The sequence below is a fragment of the Cololabis saira genome, chromosome 10 (assembly GCF_033807715.1).
Source record: "Cololabis saira isolate AMF1-May2022 chromosome 10, fColSai1.1, whole genome shotgun sequence".
Classification (NCBI taxonomy): domain Eukaryota; kingdom Metazoa; phylum Chordata; class Actinopteri; order Beloniformes; family Belonidae; genus Cololabis; species Cololabis saira.
This window is the reverse complement of record NC_084596.1, coordinates 41,485,318-41,506,230: the sequence shown is the minus strand read 5'-3', so window position 1 is coordinate 41,506,230 and position 20,913 is coordinate 41,485,318. Positions and strand designations below refer to the sequence as shown.

Sequence of the window (20,913 nt, the reverse complement as noted above, 5' to 3'; positions counted from 1 at the left end):
TGTGTTTTTCTTATTTTTCTCCCGTGTGTGAGGCGGTGATGAATTGAAATATAACGGGAGCCGTGGGATGATGATGATGATGATGAGGATGATGATGATTGAAGGCGCCCCCGGTACTCGCGTCAGATAAAGGGAAGAAAGAGAAAATATATAGGCTACATTTCTCTATTATTGATACACAAAGGCGCGGTTTCTGTCATTTTAACTTGTATTATCTTGTTTTTCCCCCTGGTTGCTTCAGTGTGTGTTGAGCGTAGAGAAGCAGCGCGTCTGTCATGTGTGTGAGCATCTCTGCATCCCCATCCTCTCTGTAGTCGCTCACACTCACTGAACTGTGTGAGGAAAAGGGGCCTTCCCCCCCCTAAAACTATTAAACAGCCCTACAAAAGCAAAGCAGATCAGTAATAGAGAAAACTCCGACCATGACAGTTCCACCGCCTCAGCCCATTGACCCGCATGAATGCTGCATAACAATCAGGCATTCATTTGCAAATGAAAGTTGGACCACTAGAGGTTACTACTCCACTACTGTGGCTTTGTTGCACATCCCTTCTGGACTCTGATCCCCCCCCCCCCCCCTTCGCATTTTTCCTGTTTTTTTTAATTGGTATTTATTTGTCTTCTTGCAGCTACTGATGAATGCGAGGATGGACAGTTCCAGTGCCACAACAAAAGGTGTATACCAGTTATCTGGAGGTGCGACGACGACGACGACTGCTCTGACAACAGCGACGAGGAGAACTGCCGTAAGTGAAGTCTGGGCAAATTAAAGCCCCCTCTGGGACCTGAGCTGTTACATATTTCACACTGAAAGTAAAAGATCACAAAGCTATAAAAGCTTTCCTATAAATAATTGCATCAGTTTAACTAGTAACACCCCCTCCTCTACCCACACACACAATAATTTAGTCCCAGTTTAATGCTGTCCACCATGTATCCCTTATGATCCAGGTCCTGGTCCAGGTTTCTTCCTCCTAAAGGATAGTTTTTCTTGCCACTGTTTGGTTTAAGGTTTTCTTCCCACTAGGGGAGTTTTCACCTGCCATTGTTTAATTCAATTCAATTTTATTTATAAAGCTTCTAATACAACAAAAGTTGTCTCTAGACGCTTTCCAGAGACCCATACCCAGAGCATGACCCCTGAGCAGTTATTACATAAACAATGGCAGGTTAAAAACTCCCCTAGTGGGAGAAAAACCTTAAGCCAAACAGTGGCAAGAAAAACTCCCCTTTAGGAGGGAAGAAACCTGGACCAGGACCTGGATCATAAGGGGGGACCCTCCTGCCGAGGCAACAGCACAGCAGGCAGGTGGAAGCAGCAACGGGATGACCAGGGGTGGGGACCGCAGGCCAGCACGCAGCTCCCGAAGCTCCGGCCCAATCAGCAAGTCCCAGGTTGGGGTGCAGGGTCGGGGAAAGGTTGAGAAGGGGCAGGGCCAGGGAGAGGAGTCTTGACGGACAAACCTCTCCCCCGCCTGCCCGGGCCGTTACCCTGCCCCTCTCACTCCCACGCTGCAGGATCCGGTGTTTTGCATTCAGATTATGTTATGTTTATGTAATAATTGCTCGGAGGTCATGTTTTGGGTTTCTGGAATGCGCCTAGAGACAACTTGTGTTGTTATAGACGCTATATAAATGAAATTGAATTGAAATTGAATGTATCTAAGCAATGAAAAATACGCTTCAGAAGTTGGTCCCCTTATTTGCTATCATTAGATTAGATTGTAATTACAAACCCATTTGGGGTTGACTCTCAATTCAGGAATGGTGTTTATATTGGTATTTCTTTGTCTTAATTAAGCGTGTATCTGCCAATTTAACGTTTATGGACTAAAAAATTACAGCTCCCTATCGTTGATTGTGATTTCCTTCCAGTTTTGAGGCGGATTTGCCGGATTGCCTCCATTTCTTTCCCCCCCTGGTCTCTCGGCCGTGTTGTTTTCGTGAGGGTGTGATGCATGTGTGATGGCCTCAGGCCTTGAGTCTGTGCAGGTGATTGAATCTCTCCTGGAAAAAGAAGCTCGATTGAGGGTTGATTGAGTGGAACCATTTCGCAATCATCGCCAAACTGGAAGCTGTCCAGGTGAAAGCGTCCGCCCGGTGAAAGGAAGCTCCGTCACGTCTCTCCCGGACGCGTCGTCCCGTGTCAAATTGTAGAATTCCAGCTTCCTATCTGGCAGTGAGCCAGTGGCCTATATTTTTGAAAGAATGCCTGTGCTGGAACCCGTGAAGTTGTGCCAAAGCGCTGCGTGTTGCTGCGCTGCGCGTTCTTTTGTGTCTGGGAGGAATTTTCACACCTCCCCACCGAGGAGAAGTACGCAAAGCTCTCCACGTCTCCTCGTACCTAGCTCGGTCTTCCAACAACTCCTACACTATATTGTATACGAGCACGTCGTGCACGTCAGGAGGTGTTGCTATTGACTTCCTGTTTCGGAGACAGCAGGATGTGCCCTCGGGCATGCAAATGAAAGCAGGTCACTGGGAGGATCTCTGCTCTTAAAACTGCCTCTCGTGCACAATCAGACATGCACAAACCTTGTTGTTGGAGAAAACCATTACTCCGTCAGGCTTTGTTTCCTTCCTCTTTATGTATTTATTAAGAATCTGCAGACCCCTCACACCCAGGACACAGTCTGTTCCAACTCCTCCCCTCTGGACGGCGCTACAGAGCTCTGTACGCCAAAACCCTTCAGACACAAGGACAGTTTCTTCCCCCAAACTGTTGCTCTGATCAACTCTCAACACTCATACAGGACTGTCTCAGAAAATTAGAATATTGTGATAAAGTTCTTTATTTTCTGTAATGCAATTTAAAAAACAAAAATATCATACATTCTGGATTCATTACAAATCAACTGAAATATTGCAAGCCTTTTATTATTTTAATATTGCTGATTATGGCTTACAGTTTAAGATTAAGATTCACAGAATATTCAAATTTTTTGAGATTGGATATTTGAGTTTTCTTAAGCTGTAAGCCATGATCAGCAATATTAAAATAAAAATAAAAAGGCTTGCAATATTTCAGTTGATTTGTAATGAATCCAGAATGTATTCTAATTTTCTGAGACAGTCCTGTAGAGTCTCAGAGTAATGAATCACTGTGCAATAATAATAATAATAACAACCACAACCATATGCTGTAACAATGCACCTTTCAATAATCATATCTACCTCATACTGCTGTACCTTTCAATTTAAAAAAAAATGTATATATGTTAATAAGAGCTGTCATTTGCCTCTTTACTGTACAGTGAGCGAAAATTCAAATTCAAGAGTCAAATTCCATGTCTTCTTTGACCTGACTTGGTCAAATAAGCATGATTCTGATTCTGATTCTGAACCCCTGTTTCTTTAATCACGTGCAGCTTATGACACGGGACTAACATGGAAACACTCTTTCTTGAAAGCGTTTGAAGCTTGAACAAGTACCTGGCCTTCGCTGTGCGTGCACTTCCTCTCCTCGTCTGGATCCTCGCATCTGCGTTTCCCACGCAGGTGCAGAGGTCGCTTCGTCTGTGCAAGGACAAACTCTTGCTCCTGAATGGCTGTCCTTACAGCGTCGGACCACTAGTGGGCTCAGGGTACGAGTTGGTAAACATCCCCTGCTGCATGCTGCGCAGCTCTTGGAGCTTTTGATGAATGTGCTACAATTAAAGTTATTCTTTCCCCCGTTGCTGCGTGTGAGGGAAGACAAAAGACAGAAGACAGTTTAGTGCAGTGAAGTGTAAACCTTTACGACTCATGCTGCACAGAGGGAGAAGACGGCGCGTATCTGGATTCTACATGTAGCGAATCCTGTGCATAAATTACCCGTTAAGTTTCTCAGTGACGAGTGGGGGCTGCGGGTGCGTGGCGTAGTTTCTGAGCAGCAGAACAGAGGCTTTACTCGGGTCCACGAGGTATTTTTGTACAGCACAATGCCAAGCCACAGGAGCCAGGGACTGACTGTGCTCAGCAGACCGTTGCTGCAGAACTTGCTGACAGGAGGAAACCTTCTTCTCGGCTCTGTAGTTTTCATGCCGCTGTCGTCTTCATATCCCACCCGGCTGGAGCTGCCGGTTGAACACTGGGAAGTTGTTCAAACACCAATACTTTCCAATCAGTGTCCCGCTCTCCAGGTGCGGATGAGTCTTGGCCATCCTCCACCCTGTAGAGGGAATGCACATGACGTCACAGATGCAACTTCACAGCGGGTTACGCCCACTGAGTGTCAGAAAGACTGAGTGTCAGAAAGACTGAGTGGCAGCGTAGACTTTCAGTTTGAGCAACTGGAAAACATCTAAAATGGGAAAGAGCTGTTGAACGATCGACTGTACTCATAGATTTAGCAGGAAATCGGAGTTATCGTTTTACAGACTGACGAAAAATAAGCTTAAGAGAGACAAATGGATCACTGCAATTCACAGAAACAACTGGATTCCAGGCACCGAAACGTGGATTTGTGGTTCCCATTTTGTATCAGTTAATGTTGGATTTTTGGGTAGCTAACGTTAAACGGTCAAATCATAAAGTTCGGTGTCCTCATCACTTTAATTTCTAAAACAAATCCTGCCTTGAAGTCCAAGCGTCAAGACTTTTGTATGCCTTCAAGCTTTGCTTCGTGTATTTCCCCGGCGTAGAAATTAAGTTCATATAAATATCAGGAAACTGGATTGGTGGCCAAATATTAATGTCCATGGACCACTGGTTCTTGGTAACTGTACCAAATATTAATGTCCATGGACCACTGGTTCTTGGTAACTGTACCAAATATTAATGTCCATTGACCACTGGTTCTTGGTAACTGTACCAAATATTAATGTCCATGGACCACTGGTTCTTGGGGTAACTGTACCAAATATTAATGTCCATGAACCACTGGTTCTTGGTAACTGTACCAAATATTAATGTCCATGGACCACTGGTTCTTGGTAACTGTACCAAATATTAATGTCCATGGACCACTGGTTCTTGGGGTAACTGTACGGGTCACTGTCAAGTCCAACTGACGCTAATTTAAGCTGATAATCTACTGTTATCCCGTCTTCTCCACTAGCTGCAGCTGTTTTTGCTGATGTTTTGCCACTCAGTGCGAGTAAGGGGTTGTGGTCTAGTAGGGAAGTGATACTCTCTGTTTCCAATGACCCCCATCCCCCAGCTGCATAACCCCCACGCTGTGCTCCATCCCTCCATCCCTCCATCCCTCCACCCAGCACACCATCCCCCATTATCTTAACTGTAGTCCCTGCTGACCAGTCCCTTACAGTACACACCCACGCATGCATGTTCACGCATGTGTAACTACACAGTTATGCAGAGATGCACACGTGCGTGATGCAGACATGTTCATTTTAATCAAAAGTATGTAACCATAATGGGAATGAGACATCGTGTATTCTGCTTGCATAACTTTCCTGGGGAGGATGATCTACAAAGCCAAAATGCCTCGCTCCTCTGCTGGTGCTGACAGCTGCGGAGGCGACAAAAAGACTTTCTCAGAGTTAGATTCGTGCCAACTCTGACACGGAGCCGTCGTTTAATCCCTGTCCTGATTACAGACGCCCGTCACCCACTTCCCATCCGTGTGTCTCACCTTCAAAGTCCACAGTGTCCCCTCTGACTTTCCTCTCATCCTGGAGTGTGATAAGGATCTCCATCTCTACTCCATCCACATTCATGGCTGTATCATTTATACCGCAGTCTCACATCGCCACGCAGAGCTCAAAGTTTCCCTTTGTTTTCCTCTGGGATGCAAAGTCAGCACCAAGCAGCGCCTTCTCTCGTTGTGTTCTTTTCCCTAATAGATACACACCATCTTTTCATTCTCAGGCTCACTTCTGGGAGCGCTGGCGCCCGCCTGCACCTCCTGTTAGTGTTTACCTGTTTGTCCAAGCCTCTGAGAGGCTGCACTGTCCTCTGCAGCGGCGTGGGAGCCAGTGGTGTACTAGCACACTTAAGCTTTCAGGATGAGGAACTAATTACAGCTTCATTTAACAGTTTTTAAACGTCAGACATTCTGTGCGCAGCTTGCATCTGGATCACATTGAGGTGACTGTGAGGTTCTGAATATTAATTAGTTGGTAGATTTGGCCATTAGGTAAATGATCGTGTAGCTGTTCGGAGGCCTCTCTTTCCAGAGACATGTCATGCCCTTCTTTTAAAGGCTGGAAAACCTGAGCGTTATTCCTCTTTTTATTCTCTCATGGCACAAAAGTTCCAGTAGTGGATGGTGCTACACAGGTGTCAATATTAGTAGTAAATGTGAACATAAATGTGGTTGTAGTTCTTGCTGTGATGCTTTTAAAGGGCGGCTCCACTGTCAGATGAGGCAGTAACATGAAACATCCACGATAAGAGCAGGCAGCTCTTGAAATGTCTGAAAAGTCAGCTGGAGCCGCGAGCAGCTATGAAGTGACAGAGCTCCTGGTGGATCTGGTTGTTCCTTATCGCCCATCTAGATCCCTTTTTAATTCTCTCCTCAGCACCAGGTTTATGAACATCTGCACCTCAGAGTTGGATCATGAAACAGACTTTTGCGCTGCCATTGCCTGTTGAATAAAATGAACAAGAAGCCGTCAGTCTCTCTCTCGCTGATTTCCACATCCTGACTCAGACGTCTGACTCCACCAATCGGTGGCCTTTAGTTTGATGACATCACAGCCCGACTCAGCCGCTTAGAACCTCGGCAGAGTAGTTACAGAAAAAGTATCTACTCGGCACGTTAGACCCCTGGTGGAAAAGCGAAGGACTCATCTTCCCGTTTGGACAGTGTGATCGCATGCTGACTGGAACTTGTGTGTGTTGAAGAACACAAACAATACCCAAGTTTTCGCCTGTGCACGCATCCTTTCTCAGGCTTATATAGAAATAAAGGGGCGTAGAATCAGAGCGCCTCCGTAGAGTGGCAGCCCATTGGTGGAGGTGGGATGTGTGGTTTGGAAGCTCGGGAGGAGAGACACCTGAGAAACGTAGAGCTGCTTGCTCCTCGTATGGTTCTCGGAGTGAGACGCAGTAATTGAAGTGAACCATTCAGCGGGGTGAATGTAAGCACACACCGCTGAGACGCATGGATTAACTGGAGTATCTCCAGTTGTTTCATCGTGTTCATGACATGGTGTTTCCAGGTGTGAGAGTGGAAGGGACAGTGAACTGGCCACACTTGTTCCAGTGAACTGGCCACACTGGCCGCAGTGAACTGGCCACACTGGCTGCAGTGACCTGGCCACACTGGCTGCAGTGACCTGGCCACACTGGCTGCAGTGACCTGGCCACACTGGCTGCAGTGAACTGGCCACACTGGCTGCAGTGAACTGGCCACACGTGTTCCAGTGAACTGGCCACACTGGCTGCAGTGAACTGGCCACACTGGCTGCAGTGAACTGGCCACACGTGTTCCAGTGAACTGGCCACACTGGCTGCAGTGAACTGGCCACACTGGCTGCAGTGACCTGGCCACACTAGCTGCAGTGAACTGGCCACACTGGTTGCAGTGAACTGGCCACACTAGCTGCAGTGAACTGGCCACACTGGTTTGCAGTGAACTGGCCACACGTGTTCCAGTGAACTGGCCACACTAGCTGCAGTGAACTGGCCACACTGGTTTGCAGTGAACTGGCCACACTGGTTCCAGTGAACTGGCCACACTAGCTGCAGTGAACTGGCCACACTGGTTTGCAGTGAACTGGCCACACGTGTTCCAGTGAACTGGCCACACTAGCTGCAGTGAACTGGCCACACTGGTTTGCAGTGAACTGGCCACACTGGTTCCAGTGAACTGGCCACACTAGCTGCAGTGAACTGGCCACACTGGTTTGCAGTGAACTGGCCACACGTGTTCCAGTGAACTGGCCACACTAGCTGCAGTGAACTGGCCACACTGGTTTGCAGTGAACTGGCCACACTGGTTCCAGTGAACTGGCCACACTGGTTGCAGTGAACTGGCCACACTGGTTTGCAGTGAACTGGCCACACTGGTTGCAGTGAACTGGCCACACCGGCTGCAGTGAACTGGCCACACTGGCTGCAGTGAACTGGCCACACCGGCTGCAGTGAACTGGCCACACTAGCTGTAGTGAACTGGCCACACTGGTTCCAGTGAACTGGCCACACCGGCTGCAGTGAACTGGCCACACTGGTTGCAGCTTCACTGTGGAAACTTCAGGAAATTTCCAGTAAAACTTCCTGCAGCGTTGACTCTCTGTTTCTTAACTATGACTCTGGCAAATTGATTTTTTTCCTCTCCGCTGTGTGGTTTCACTCTTCCAGTACAGTTGACAGCAATATTTAATAAATGTGACTGTACACAAGGTCTTAGTCTTCCCACCTGCTGAGATCTCATTATAATTGCAGAATAATAATAGCCCTGCACCGCGCTCCGCTGTGTGTCATGGATGTCTCATAATAATTGTGAGTTGCTTTTTTGGTTTGTGAGAGCAGACACATCCCGCTCTACTTGCATACATCGTACCCCGCAGTGTTTGCATTTATTTGTCGCTGGGTTTTTTAAGGGTTTGCTTTGGCAGCGGAGACGATGTTGATCTCCAGTCACAAAGGCAGTGGGATGAAAAAGAGTCGAGTGGAATTGATAGAAAGTGGGAAAAGAAATCATTTAGACCTGCAGGGTTGTGTTGGAGAGGCTGCTGGTGTTCCTTTCAAATTCCCTGCATAATCTCCATGGATGTTTACAAGTGTAAAGAACATAAAAGGCCTCCTTTAACTTTCCACCCAATATGCAGATGCATTTTGGGACTTTAAAAGGATGCATTCTGATGACATTAAGCACATGGGCGGACCCAGGGTGCATTTATCTTCATATTTACTCCGTGCATTAACATGATGTTGGAAGAAACTAAATTTTTGCTTTAATTTCAGTGAAATGTGGTTTTCTAAAAAGGATGTAAACATCTTAGTATGACTGAAATCGAGCAGGACAAAATGGAAGTTTGTAGGAAGTAAAAATTATATTGCTGCCAGCTAAACGGGAGACGTATCCGCTGTTTCGATACGCGGCGTCGTGGATCAGAAAAGCTCAATGCTAACAAACTGAAGGGGGAACTATCGCCACTTCTCGTGATAAAAAAATGTGTTTAAAAAAAAACCGTGTCATTCTTTTGCCTTGATGTTTTTGAATCGAGACCTACGTGACTCCTCTCAGAACTCACTCAAACAACAGGCAGAATTTTACGATTTAATGTGTAAGAGCAACACTAACAACTGTTTCAGACACACTGAAACATTCTGATGACATTATACTGTGATACTGATACTAAAAAAGCAGTTTGGACCAACAATGAGTCCATCAGGTCAGTGTAAACTCATTTCTGCACACTGAATTCAGGGGGCGCCTGGTTTTCAGCTAATGTGACCATTACTAAATTAAAAAATATTGACAAAATACATTTGTGAGCATATTCAAATTTTTGTTGTGCTTTTAAAATGTAAAAAGTGAAATTTAGAGCAGTGAAATTTGTTTTTTTTTGGCTCTTCTTTAGAACTACTCCAAACCCTGAAAAGGGGCCAAATTGGGCCAGTTCGAATAGGGGAAAAGTGAGGAAAAAAAGCCCATAACTTGAGAATGCTCACTTTTTTCTACATCAAACTTGCTGAGATATGAACCAGGTTTCTGTCCACCATCATCAAACAGTCAGAAAATGATTTATTTTGGTAATAAGAACATATAGGACTCCTTCACTTTTCTCTCATTTATCAGAAAAACATAAATTCCTATAAAATATACTATTACTTAGTTGTCTTGCTATTGAATACTAACCAGTGGTTCTATGGAGATATCTGGTACAGTTCTCTTTCTTTAGACACTTTGGACTCTCTTCCAGCTTGGAAGACTCTTTAGCAGTTGCAAGAGAATTTGCGCTTCTGCTTTATGGAAACAGGAAAAAGGACAACGGAAAGATGTGCACAAATCTGGATGAATTGAGATTCAACATTGCATCAACAACAGATGCATCCTCTGCAAATCTGCCACAGACGATGCATTTGAACAACATGTTAAAAGATGCATGTATCAAACAGCGACATGGTGCCACAGTATATATATATAATAATATAACCCTTCATGTGTGGATTAATCTGAAGATGTGTCTGACACACTGCTCCGTCTGCATGTCTCAAAGCAGCTGGCTCAGAGATCATGAACACATCTGGAGCACCGATTGAGCTACTAGCTCAGATTAGTGGGGTTGCACACTACCACACACACAGATGTTGGTGGGGGGTTAAACCCCCTCACCCCAAAACACCAGTCAGCCTTTTGCCCGTCATGTACAGTACTTATCTCCACTGGACTTGATGCTTCAGTGCTCAACACCTAAAACAGGGTTCGTACGTTTTGAAAAAACCTGGAAAAGTCATGGAATTTGAAAATGGAATTTTCAAGGTCTGGAAAAGTTTTGGAAACATAAGTTCCCCCCAATAAATTTAGGAAAAGTCATGGAATTTATTGTTCTCACTTTATGATAACATTTAGTAATAACAGCCTATACGGTAGATTTAAATTGATCAATAAATATTTCGTATCGAAAAGTCTCGCGCATTATCACGGGTGACGTGCCTAGCAACTTGCGCATCATGCAGATCAGATCGAGTGACCACATTCTCCAACAGTTATTACAGTTATATTAGATTACTATACAACATATACTACATATACTACAACATATTGCTGGTATATCAGTGTTAGTTTAAACAAATGTTTATTTTGTATTAAACCATAATTGTCATTAGATCTCCATTGTGGGGACTTTTTACATAGTTTTTGTCACGACTGGTGTGGTGAGGACCCAGATGCAGGAGAGCGAGGCAGGAGTTCAACAAAAAAGGGTTTATTCCACAAAAAAGGCAAGGACCAAAAACCAAAGCGCTGCTTAGCAGGATCAATAACACAGAAACAGGGATAAAAAAACTGGAGGAAAAACTTGGCAGGACACATGGAGGAAAGCACAGTACGGAACCATAAGGAGCAAGGGAATGAGAAGACCAGATATACACAGGGGATAACGAGACACAGGTGAAGACAATCAGGGCAGATGGGACACAGGCGGGGCAAAAGAGAAACAAACTGGGGGAAATGTCAACCACTGACAGTTTTATTACGATATTTCATTCATACATTGATGTTTTAGAGGTCATGTAAAGTCATGAAAACCTGCTGCCAAGTCATGGAAAAGTCATGGAAAAGTCATGGAAATTTGTTGCTTAAAATGTGTATGAACCCTGTAAAAGAAAAAGAAAAGTTGAATTTCAAAGGATGTCCCCGGACCCCCTCAGCGTTTCCCTCCAGCTCTCTAGCTGTAACGGTGCTGAGGCGTTGAGAGAAGAGCGAGGACTGCACTCCAGGTCTCACACTTGTTATGGAGACAAGATTATTTTAGTTTTCCACATGTTTCTGCATTCTTAGGACTGTTTTTCACTTTTAAACAGTTCAAAAGTCAAGTTCAGATTCTTCCATCATGCGTGCCTCTGCTCAAATAGTTGTCGCAGCTTTGTAACGCTCTTTTTCGCTTTCGAGGAACAGCAGATGCGGCTCGGTTTGAAGTCGCTGGAGATAAAGATGGCGAGGCGTCTGCTCGCTCAGGATCTTTGATCTCACAGCTCTATGAACGTCTGAGCTGCTCGCCGAGTGACAAGTTTTCCGACTTTGTTGGCTCCAGATGAAGACAAGTTTGTTTTATTTCGTAGCTTTTATGTCGTTGATCATTTTTTAGAAACCGATATGTCTCCAAACAGAACATAAAAAGTAATTTCCTCTTGACATTGTCTTTAATAAGCTGGGAGCTGTGCTAGCCTTCGCTTCAGGCCCTCAGGTTATTTGAATGTGTTCGATAAATGGATGCAGAGCCCAGATTTCAGCAGCTTTGTGACATGGAGCCGGGTTGATTGCAGAATCAATGAGACGCTTGGACCAGGCAGTTTTTCAGAACAGCCTCGGGACAGCCGCGTCCCGCAGTTGGACAAGACATCACAAACACATGCCGAGCACTTTTGATTTTCATGTTAATTTTCTTGTACCAGACAAAGAGTTGGAATAATTCAGATTCCTGGGAAGCCCCTCCAGGGAAGAGCAGGAGGAGCACGTCCAAGGTAATTAAAGTCAAATTCTGCAACGCAGTGGCGAACCGTGAGCACGAACGCCGAGAAAAAAAATAATCGCGGAAAAAAGCAACAGTACAATGAATTGTCACTCTCGTCTTCCGCTATTAAACTCCGTCTCTCAACCGTCTTTCACCATTCTGCAGAGATTTGATGTTCAGACTTCATGAAGGCCTACGAGCTTTTGTTTTATTCCCGCCCACTTGAAATCAAACCGTGATTGGTGGATTTGCCCGTCACTCTCCACACCAAAACACATGGCTTGGTCTTCCCCGGGATTGGTGAAGTCCTGACCAATGAATGAGCAGATAACCGGGCCTTAATAGAGACAAACCATTCTGATTGGATAGCAGGTTTTCAGGACATGAACTTGACAGTGAACTCAATTTTAGAACATAGATGAGAGAAAATCTGTTAAATATATTGTATTAAGTGAGATAGAAATATATATATTTTTTAAATTTTTTCTATTGAATACTTTATTATTAATATTATTATTATTAAATGTATTATTATTATTATTTTATTTTTTTTAGGCCTTCTTTGAAGGTGTAGAAGGCCCTGAAGGTTCCCCACTGCTGCAACAAGGCTGACATTTAAGAAATTTTAGAAATGTTTTTAGAAAACAAAAGCAGACCTTGAAGAAAAGAAAGTGTTCGGACACTTCAATTTTTATATGAGAATAAATTCTGCTCCTTTTTTGCCTGATCAAGCGAAACCTATCAGCAGATCACTTCCCTGGTTACCGTTGCTACCCCACAGTCCATCCACGTTGCTCACGGTTTTCCTCCCTATGTGAAAACCTTCTCCCACTATGAGTTAGACACGTCTCAGATACACGCAGAGCTTTCAGAGGCTCTTCAGACATGCCATGATGAGATGAGTGCCAAACCCTAAAACAGATGTGGTTTGTGATGAGGTTAAATTGGAGGTGAAGGTTTGTGGATCACAGCACAAGTGGGAGAAGCGTCATGTCAGGGTTGACATAATCGCAGATGGCAACATTCAGGATCAACGCCGTACGTGCCCCGCAGGGTGAGATTAGTCTCATTTACTTTCAATTAGTTTATTCTGGAGGGACATAACTTCAGATTTACAGCACCAGAGAACGTCAGGTGTCGTGCTGCAAACGAAGTCAATCTGATGTAATAGTGCCACATAACTTCAGATTTACTCCTAGTTATCAAGCACTAGATCTGCAGCTCCTGAGCTGCGCTGCTGTTCACCATCTAACTCTGGATTTAAAATCATAACTTTGCTCCGTAGCTCCGTAATCTGAGGTAAATTTACAGCTCTAGTGACAGTTAATCATTTACCTCAGAACAAAGGTAGACATCCTTGTTGTAAGTAGGCCTGTGTTGAAAAAATCGATTTTCCGATTCTAAATCGATTCTCATATTAATTCCTAATAATCGATTTGTATGTTTAAAGATTGAATATTTTTCATTTATTACATTTTCGCCCGGTGAATTTTAATCCCAGTAGTCACGTCATTAAATTGACGCATGCGCGTTGCTTGAAACTGAACATGGCGTCGAAGGGTAGCCGTAGCATTAAGAAAGTGCCAGTTTTGAAACTTTCAGTTTTGTATCTATTTTGTATTTATTTTCTATTTATAGTTACAGTTTTAAAATTTAAATTTTACATGTTCGCACTTTAAACATTGTCACTGGCTGAAAATGTCATTTTCACGTTAAACTTAAAATAAAAGTGCCTTTGTATTCAACAATAACAGCTTTTCGGTGAATTTTTAATGTCATATTTTTTATAATGCACCAGGTTAGAATCCTAATAATAGTGCATTGCTGTAGATACAGACACCTCTGGCGGCCTCTGTTTGCTGCCCTGGATCTGTTTAATAATTCTGCCCCACAATGTTTCTGAAAGCAGTTCTATCAGCATTCTGGGAGGTGATTGGTCCTTACAGCATCATTAGCTGCCAATACTTGCTGTTGAATATCAATATAATACTAGTATTCATATGCTGCATAACTAGTCATTTAATTCAGGTAACAGCTAAATCTTTTTTTAAATAAACTGTCAGGGCTGGTGTGGTGAGGACCCAGATGCAGTAGAGCGAGGCAGGAGTTTGCAACAAAAAGGGTTTATTTTCCAAACCAAAAAAACAAAGCCCTGCTAGCAGGATCAAAAACACACGGAAACAGGGAGCAAAAACTGGAGCAAAAACAGGCAGGACACATGGAGGAAAACACAGTACGGAACCACAAGGAGCAAGGGAATGACAAGACCAGATATACACAGGGGATAACGAGACACAGGTGCAGACAATCAGGGCAGATGGGACACAGGTGGGGCAAAATAAAAACAAACTGGGGGAAATGTCAACCACTGACAATAAACAACATTAACCCAAATCGATATCGTATCGAATCGAGTCTTAAGAATCGGAATCGAATCGATTCTTGGCATTTGAATCGATCCCCAGCTCTAGTTGAGCTTTTGGTTTTCTAAGTTAGCAACTTAATCCAACGTAGGCCAAAACCCTGGCTGTAGATACCGGCTCCGGTGTGGAGCAATCAGCCACAGAGGCCGGGGGCTTCTGCACCAGAGGAGACCCCGGTGTAGCCCTGGACACAACCTGGCACATGAGAGCAGGATGGAAGAGGCAGCCAGATAAAACACAGAACGCCAGAAGGGTGTAGCTCCACGAGAACAGGAACATCTGCACTGGGCCAGAAGTCCCACAGCGAAGATGAGGGATACCCCCAAGAAGGGTGGAGAATGGAGGAGCAAATGTCCTGTGGGATTTCCAAAGGTCGCAAAACATACCGAGGGCTAAAAGAAGAAATGGAAATCATGTGGAAAGTGACGGCAACAGATGTACCAGTGTTAATCTGAGTACCTCCGAGCAGGAGCACCGTCCCTGGAACAGCAAATATACTGCACAGAAACCTCAAGATCCTTTGTGCTGTTTCAATAAAAGAGACCTCAAGTGGCATTTCCCCTTTGAGCCTGTCTGGATGTTGTGACGCTAACGGACCGAGACCTTTCACTGCTCCTCTCTGCTTTAGGCACAGAAAACAAGACGTCATATCCGACCAGAATTATTCAGTAAATGTGTCAGGTGAAGGTCATGGTCCATTCAGCTGCACGACTGCTGCAAAGAAAAATAATATGAGTTAGAGGAGAAAATTACATAATTCTGTTATGTTTTAATGTGCTGTTAATTATGTGAGGTATTTATTATCTCATCCACCTGCCTGCATGTATAAAAGCTCAAAGTTTGTGAGTAAAGAAATGAGCAGTAACAGCTTGCAGCTGTAAACAGTCATTACTCTTTGAAGGTTTATTTTAAGTTAATAAAAAAGACATTTTCTTTTCTGTTGATTTAGAGTTAATTGAAATTTGCAGGTCAGACATTAAAACAAACAAACATACAAAAAAAAAAATGCAATTGCCTAAGAAAATTGCTAAATTGATTATCTGTAAATTAAAGCCGTTAAAACTGAATTAGTACAATGAGTTTCTAGTTTATTTTTGGCCTTTCCACAAGTGCACGATTATCAAAGTCCTTTCAGATCTTCAAGGGTCTGACCAGGCGTAATTAAATTCAGATTTATTGGTGTTGTTGACACTTTTACCCAAAGTGACTTACAAGTGAAGGACACATCAAGGAAAAGTGGGGTTTGGTTTCTCGCTCAAGGACGCCTTGACATGTGGAAATGAGGAGCGCGGGACAGAACAGCGACCTATCAATGGATGACTGCTCAGGGGCCGAAACTAAGCCGCTCTCCCTTCCCCGCTCCTGAAACAAATTAATTTGGATTAATGTCTTGCAGAATTGCTGACTTTGTGAACTACAGTAAAACTGAGTGAAGTGGATATTTAATATCATTGTACATTATATTACCTGAACAATCAGAGCAAATTTAAGAGTATAAACCTTTCGTAACAAAAACGTCATTTCGCTGAGCTGAAAACTGGTTTACTTGAGATAATCAAGTGTCTAGACTATGGACACGTACTGTAATGGATCTCTACCTGCTCAGTGTGAGCTGCACAAAGAAAAATGTGACACTTTTTGAGTGCAGCAGTGTAACATAATTCAGACTGACATAATTAAGTTTCTGTACTGAGCTTTTCTGCAGAGTAAATGTCTTCACAGCTCCTGCCAGCCTTTCATGTCAAAGTCTATTTTCTCAGCAGGGCACTCTCAGTCAACTGAAATTTAGGTTTTACATTTAAATTTAGATTGCCTGATTTCAGCATGTAATGATGTGATGACGTCAGTACACAGACCCCTGAAAGTGACACTCCACATGCTGATGGATGTCGCTGATTCTATAAAAACTGTCTCGTTAAGGTTTTTCTGCAGACTCCCACCTTCGCTGGTGCAGAGCCATAATATCGGGTCTGCAACGTTAACTATGCTGTTGCATGCTGATGTACTTCAAGTGAGGAAAATCTGCACTTTAAACGCTGTTTATCAGCTGGCTCGCCTGCTTAGAGCAGAGACAGCAGCCCATGTGCCTGCAGTCCAGCATTGTAGTGCAAATACAATTAACGATAGAGGGTTTATGCACCATCAAATATACTGGGATATATATTAGGAAATAATTTGAACAATTTGAAATAATTTGAACTTTCCCTTGGATTCATTTTGATTCAAAACATGTAGAATTTTGCAATTAAATACAACAGCAACCAAACAGATGCAAAAACTGGGTTAGTTGTTGGGCTGAATCTGTGAATGATGAGGGTGGCTGCATACTTGAGGATTTGAATTCTGATTTTGAGGCCAATTGGACCCGTGCTGGTTGTGGTGGCATGGCGCTTGACCAAATTAGCTTCACGTGTGTAGTATTCAATTCAATTTAATTTAATCTATACAGCGTCTATTACAACAGAAGTTGTCTATGCATTTCCAGAGACCAGAACATAAACCCCCGAGCAATTATTACATAAACAATGGCAGGTAAAAACTCCCCTTAGTGGGAGAAAAACCTTAAGCCAAACAATGGCAAGGAAAAACCTCCCTTTAGGAGGGAAGAAACCTGGACCAGGACCTGGATCATAAGGGGGGATCGTCCTGCTTAAGACCAACTGGGCAGAGCAGGAAAAAAGAGAACAGCCAGAGAGAATGAAGAACAGAGAAAGGAGAGACAGAGACAATACGAATGGTATCAATGGTATCAATAGGAATGTTTAACTGCTCCCAATTCAGTCATATAAATTCTTATGTAAATATCAAACTGACTATATATGGATAAAAGTAGTTGTGCGCCTAATAATTACACCAATTAGGACTGCAACAACATTTTAATGACATTTTAATGACACATAAATAGTTGGTTCTTCCTCACAGACCTCATCAAACCATGCCTTATGTTGTGCTCTGAGGTACGGGGATGCTAAAATAAAAATGGGCTTTCCCCAAAATGTTGCAGCAAACTTGTAATAGCAATGTCTTGGTATGCCGGAGCATTAAGATGGGTGAGACAGGGGACCTAGACGGAACCCAGAGCCGCAGCCCTGTCCCATTACCCTTACTCTAACAACCTTCATATTGGGCAACGGTGCAGTCAGGCAGGTAATGTCCTGCCCGCATTCGCCACACCCAGCCACGTGACCGATGACATCTGCAGCTTCAAGCGTCACTGTTCGCTCATCATTGGTCTCACAAGATTTTGTAGCTGTGGCAGGGTGGAGGAACAGCCACTTAGCTGATTGGGCACACCTGTGCCCAATCAGCCTCTCCACCCTGCCTGCCTTCGTCAACAGCAGCTGCACACCAGCAAGAGGTCTGCTGGGAGGAACCTGCTGAAGGTTCTGCTGGTGCACGTGTGTCTGTGGAAGAATAAAGAGTTCCTGCACTAAACCCTGTGTCCTCTGTCCTGTCGGTCAGCCCCAGTGGCAACGAGCTTGCTACAGTAGCGTTTCATTGGTTCGGAGCGTTTCCTTCGTTTGACGACTTTGAGTAGTTCGTTGTTAAACAAGCTATATACGATTTTATTTAACAATGTTGGGTTGTGAGGAGAGATTTGGAAAGTGGTGGTTTGTTTTATCGCTGGCATGGGATTGGAACGGTGTCATTACTTCAGCCGAGCTCTTGAGAGGTTGCCATGGCTACAGATGGTCACCAGATGTCCTTAGGTAGACTGAAGCCTCGGAGCTTTGAATCTTTTTCTCCCCAGTTAGAAGGAAAGTCTCTGAGCTTCACAAGGATTCAGCGGACACCATTGTGCTTAGAGTAACGAGTAACGCGTAGAGTAACAGCTGATTCTGAACATTGCAATATGGTGAGTGTTGGCAACTTTGGGGCTGTATGAACACAGCTCTTCCCGTGATCTCATATCACAAATGTTCGCAGGTGGGTGCTGCATGGCTAGATGTTTGATTTTATGCACCTCTGGGAATTGGTCTGATTGAAACACCTTTGTTCAATAATTATTGAATGTGGCCAAATTTTTTTGTCGATATAGTGTACTTAATTTGTGCGAGTCTTCTATCTATATCCGGTGAGAGTAAGCAGACCAGGTGGTGCCATAAACCATAAACCAGATGCTGTTAAACCAGCTGAACAGAAAACAACTCAACTTTAAATGCTATATTTGTATTCCTTCCCAAATCTGATTTAATCATGTAGGTTAGTGTAAAATGCCATGTTTGTTCAACGTCTGATCTGGTTGAACTATTGGTTGTGGGCATTAAGAAGGTTAGAATATAAATACTGTTCCTGCTGTTTTTAGACTGTTTTAGGCTGCTGGACCACCATGCAGTGCATTTTGTTTACTACATTGTATGCGTAGTACACAGTACGCACCTTCGAAAATGACCAAAGAGCAATCAACAAGGTTGGGTAAATGAGACACAGGGGGGCAGTAATCAAGGGAGAAAACCAGAACGCATGTAAGGAGGTGTAGCGGCCCGCTTGGATTGATCACACAGATGCAGAGAACTTCGACTGGTGCAACTTTATTTTCTCTCCTCCCTTCGCCTGGCACCTGGCACCGTGAAAACTATATGTACATGGACAAAATAATATAAATCCCACAATACATATTATTTCCACGAATAATGAAGAGGAATTTTAAGTTACATAAAGATTATTCAGTAAATTCAATTTTTATATGAATTAAACCTTTTAATTAATTAAACCTTCCGTTATGACTTTACTATTTTTACTTAAATTAAAATAATGACAATTTTCCCATTTGTTTTAAATAAAAATGTTAATAAATGTTTTAAATTAGTCACTTGTTATTACAATGATTTGCCACAAGTCTCTCCATACCTTCTTCTGCTTTCCAAGGGCGCTAAATTTGAGCTCAGCCTGCTTGCAGCTATCCTCGACACACACACCTCGTAGTGACATTCCTTTCACGAGACATGTAAACAACAAAAAACACGGGGCGAACCACAATAAAATAACCTTTCATTAGTTTAAACACAAAATATGACAAATTAATCATTCGTTTGTATATTTTTACCAACTCTGTAGCAGCGTGAACATGCTGCCACGCTCGGACGGGAACAGGACGTTAAGCTTAGTTAATAACAGAAGTAGAGGAAGAACGGTGCTCTTCAAAATAAAAGCATAAATTAAAATGTAAAATGACAGAAGTGCTTAATTCACACTGCACATACTCTGCTGCCATTTACAGGAGGAAGGGAGTGAAATGAAACACAGAACAGAGGCTTTAAAGCAGGGCTAAAACTGGAGAGCCGAGCAAGAATCAAAGTCAAAATCCCAAAACCGTGTCGGGATATTGAAGAGATTTTCAGACCCGAACTTAGTGACAGCTCAGTGAGGTTGAAGGGAATTCTGATATATTACTATCCACAACGCTCAAGTGTGGTTAAAAATGATTTGTAGGCATGACTAAAAGTGGACATTGTTCAACCAACAAACGGGGGCTTGAGTCATGATGACAAACTTTACTTGCCTGCAGGGAGGATACCATGATCAGGCTCAACCATTGATTTTTAGATTTATGTCCCTTCAGGGATGATTAAAGTACTTTTTACCTGAACCAAAGAGCAACCCCAAACAAAGACTGTCAAATCCTTGTTTTCCTGTTCAGGGAATTACCGACAATACAGTACATGAAATAGTTAAATTTGTCAGCAAGTGTCAAAAACGGTATGATTAGATGTCAACGTTAGGTTTTTAGCGTAAACCCAATTTTCAAATCTATATCATAATCCATTATAATCAAATGTTGGAATACCACGTTGTTCCAACCTCACACCAACTTCAGGGAGTTAAATAAAGTTCGACTTACGAGACTTTTTGTTTTGCTTTATATATGTTTTATCCTGTACCTTATAACCCGGTGAGTAATATGTATGAAAACGAACCTGTTCATTGATATTGCGCCTAAAGAATTGTCAAATTGGTTTAACTCACCGTACGAATTGTTACAGATTACTTTTGTAATATTGTATTTGACCTAGTCTTTGTATGTTTTGACCGTACAGAAACGTAATTCTCGTCATTTGTGTGAAATAAGACCTGGAAACAGGCATTGTGGCATAGAATTATCAAATTGGTTTAATTCACCGTAAAAATTGTTACAGATTACTTTATAATACTGTATTTGACCTGGTCTTTGTACGTTTTGACCATATAGAAACGTAATTCTTGCCATTTTAAGAATGAGATGTAACTGCTGGACTCTACTGCCCTTACTTTTTAACAACTTGTGCTTTTTATTATTTTACCTCTTTTCTTATCATTTTATTTCATTCTATTTGTTATTTACTGTTTAATTGTGTCTTGCCGCTTTTAATGTTGATGTAAAGCACTTTGAATTACCTTGTACTATACAAATAAACTTGCCTTGCCTAATAGTCCTCAAAATA

At 43.1% G+C, this 20,913-nt stretch overlaps 1 protein-coding gene across 2 annotated transcripts in view; it reads left to right on the top strand.

Annotated features, from left to right (window-relative positions):
- The window catches only part of LOC133453072 (low-density lipoprotein receptor-related protein 8-like), a 196,729-nt gene that overhangs the window by 145 nt on the left and 175,671 nt on the right, over positions 1–20,913 (top strand). For both annotated transcript variants that reach the window (XM_061732927.1, XM_061732926.1), the window contains exon 2: positions 630–746. In XM_061732927.1, the coding sequence (XP_061588911.1) occupies positions 630–746 (117 nt within the window). The remainder of the gene's footprint in view (positions 1–629; positions 747–20,913) is intronic.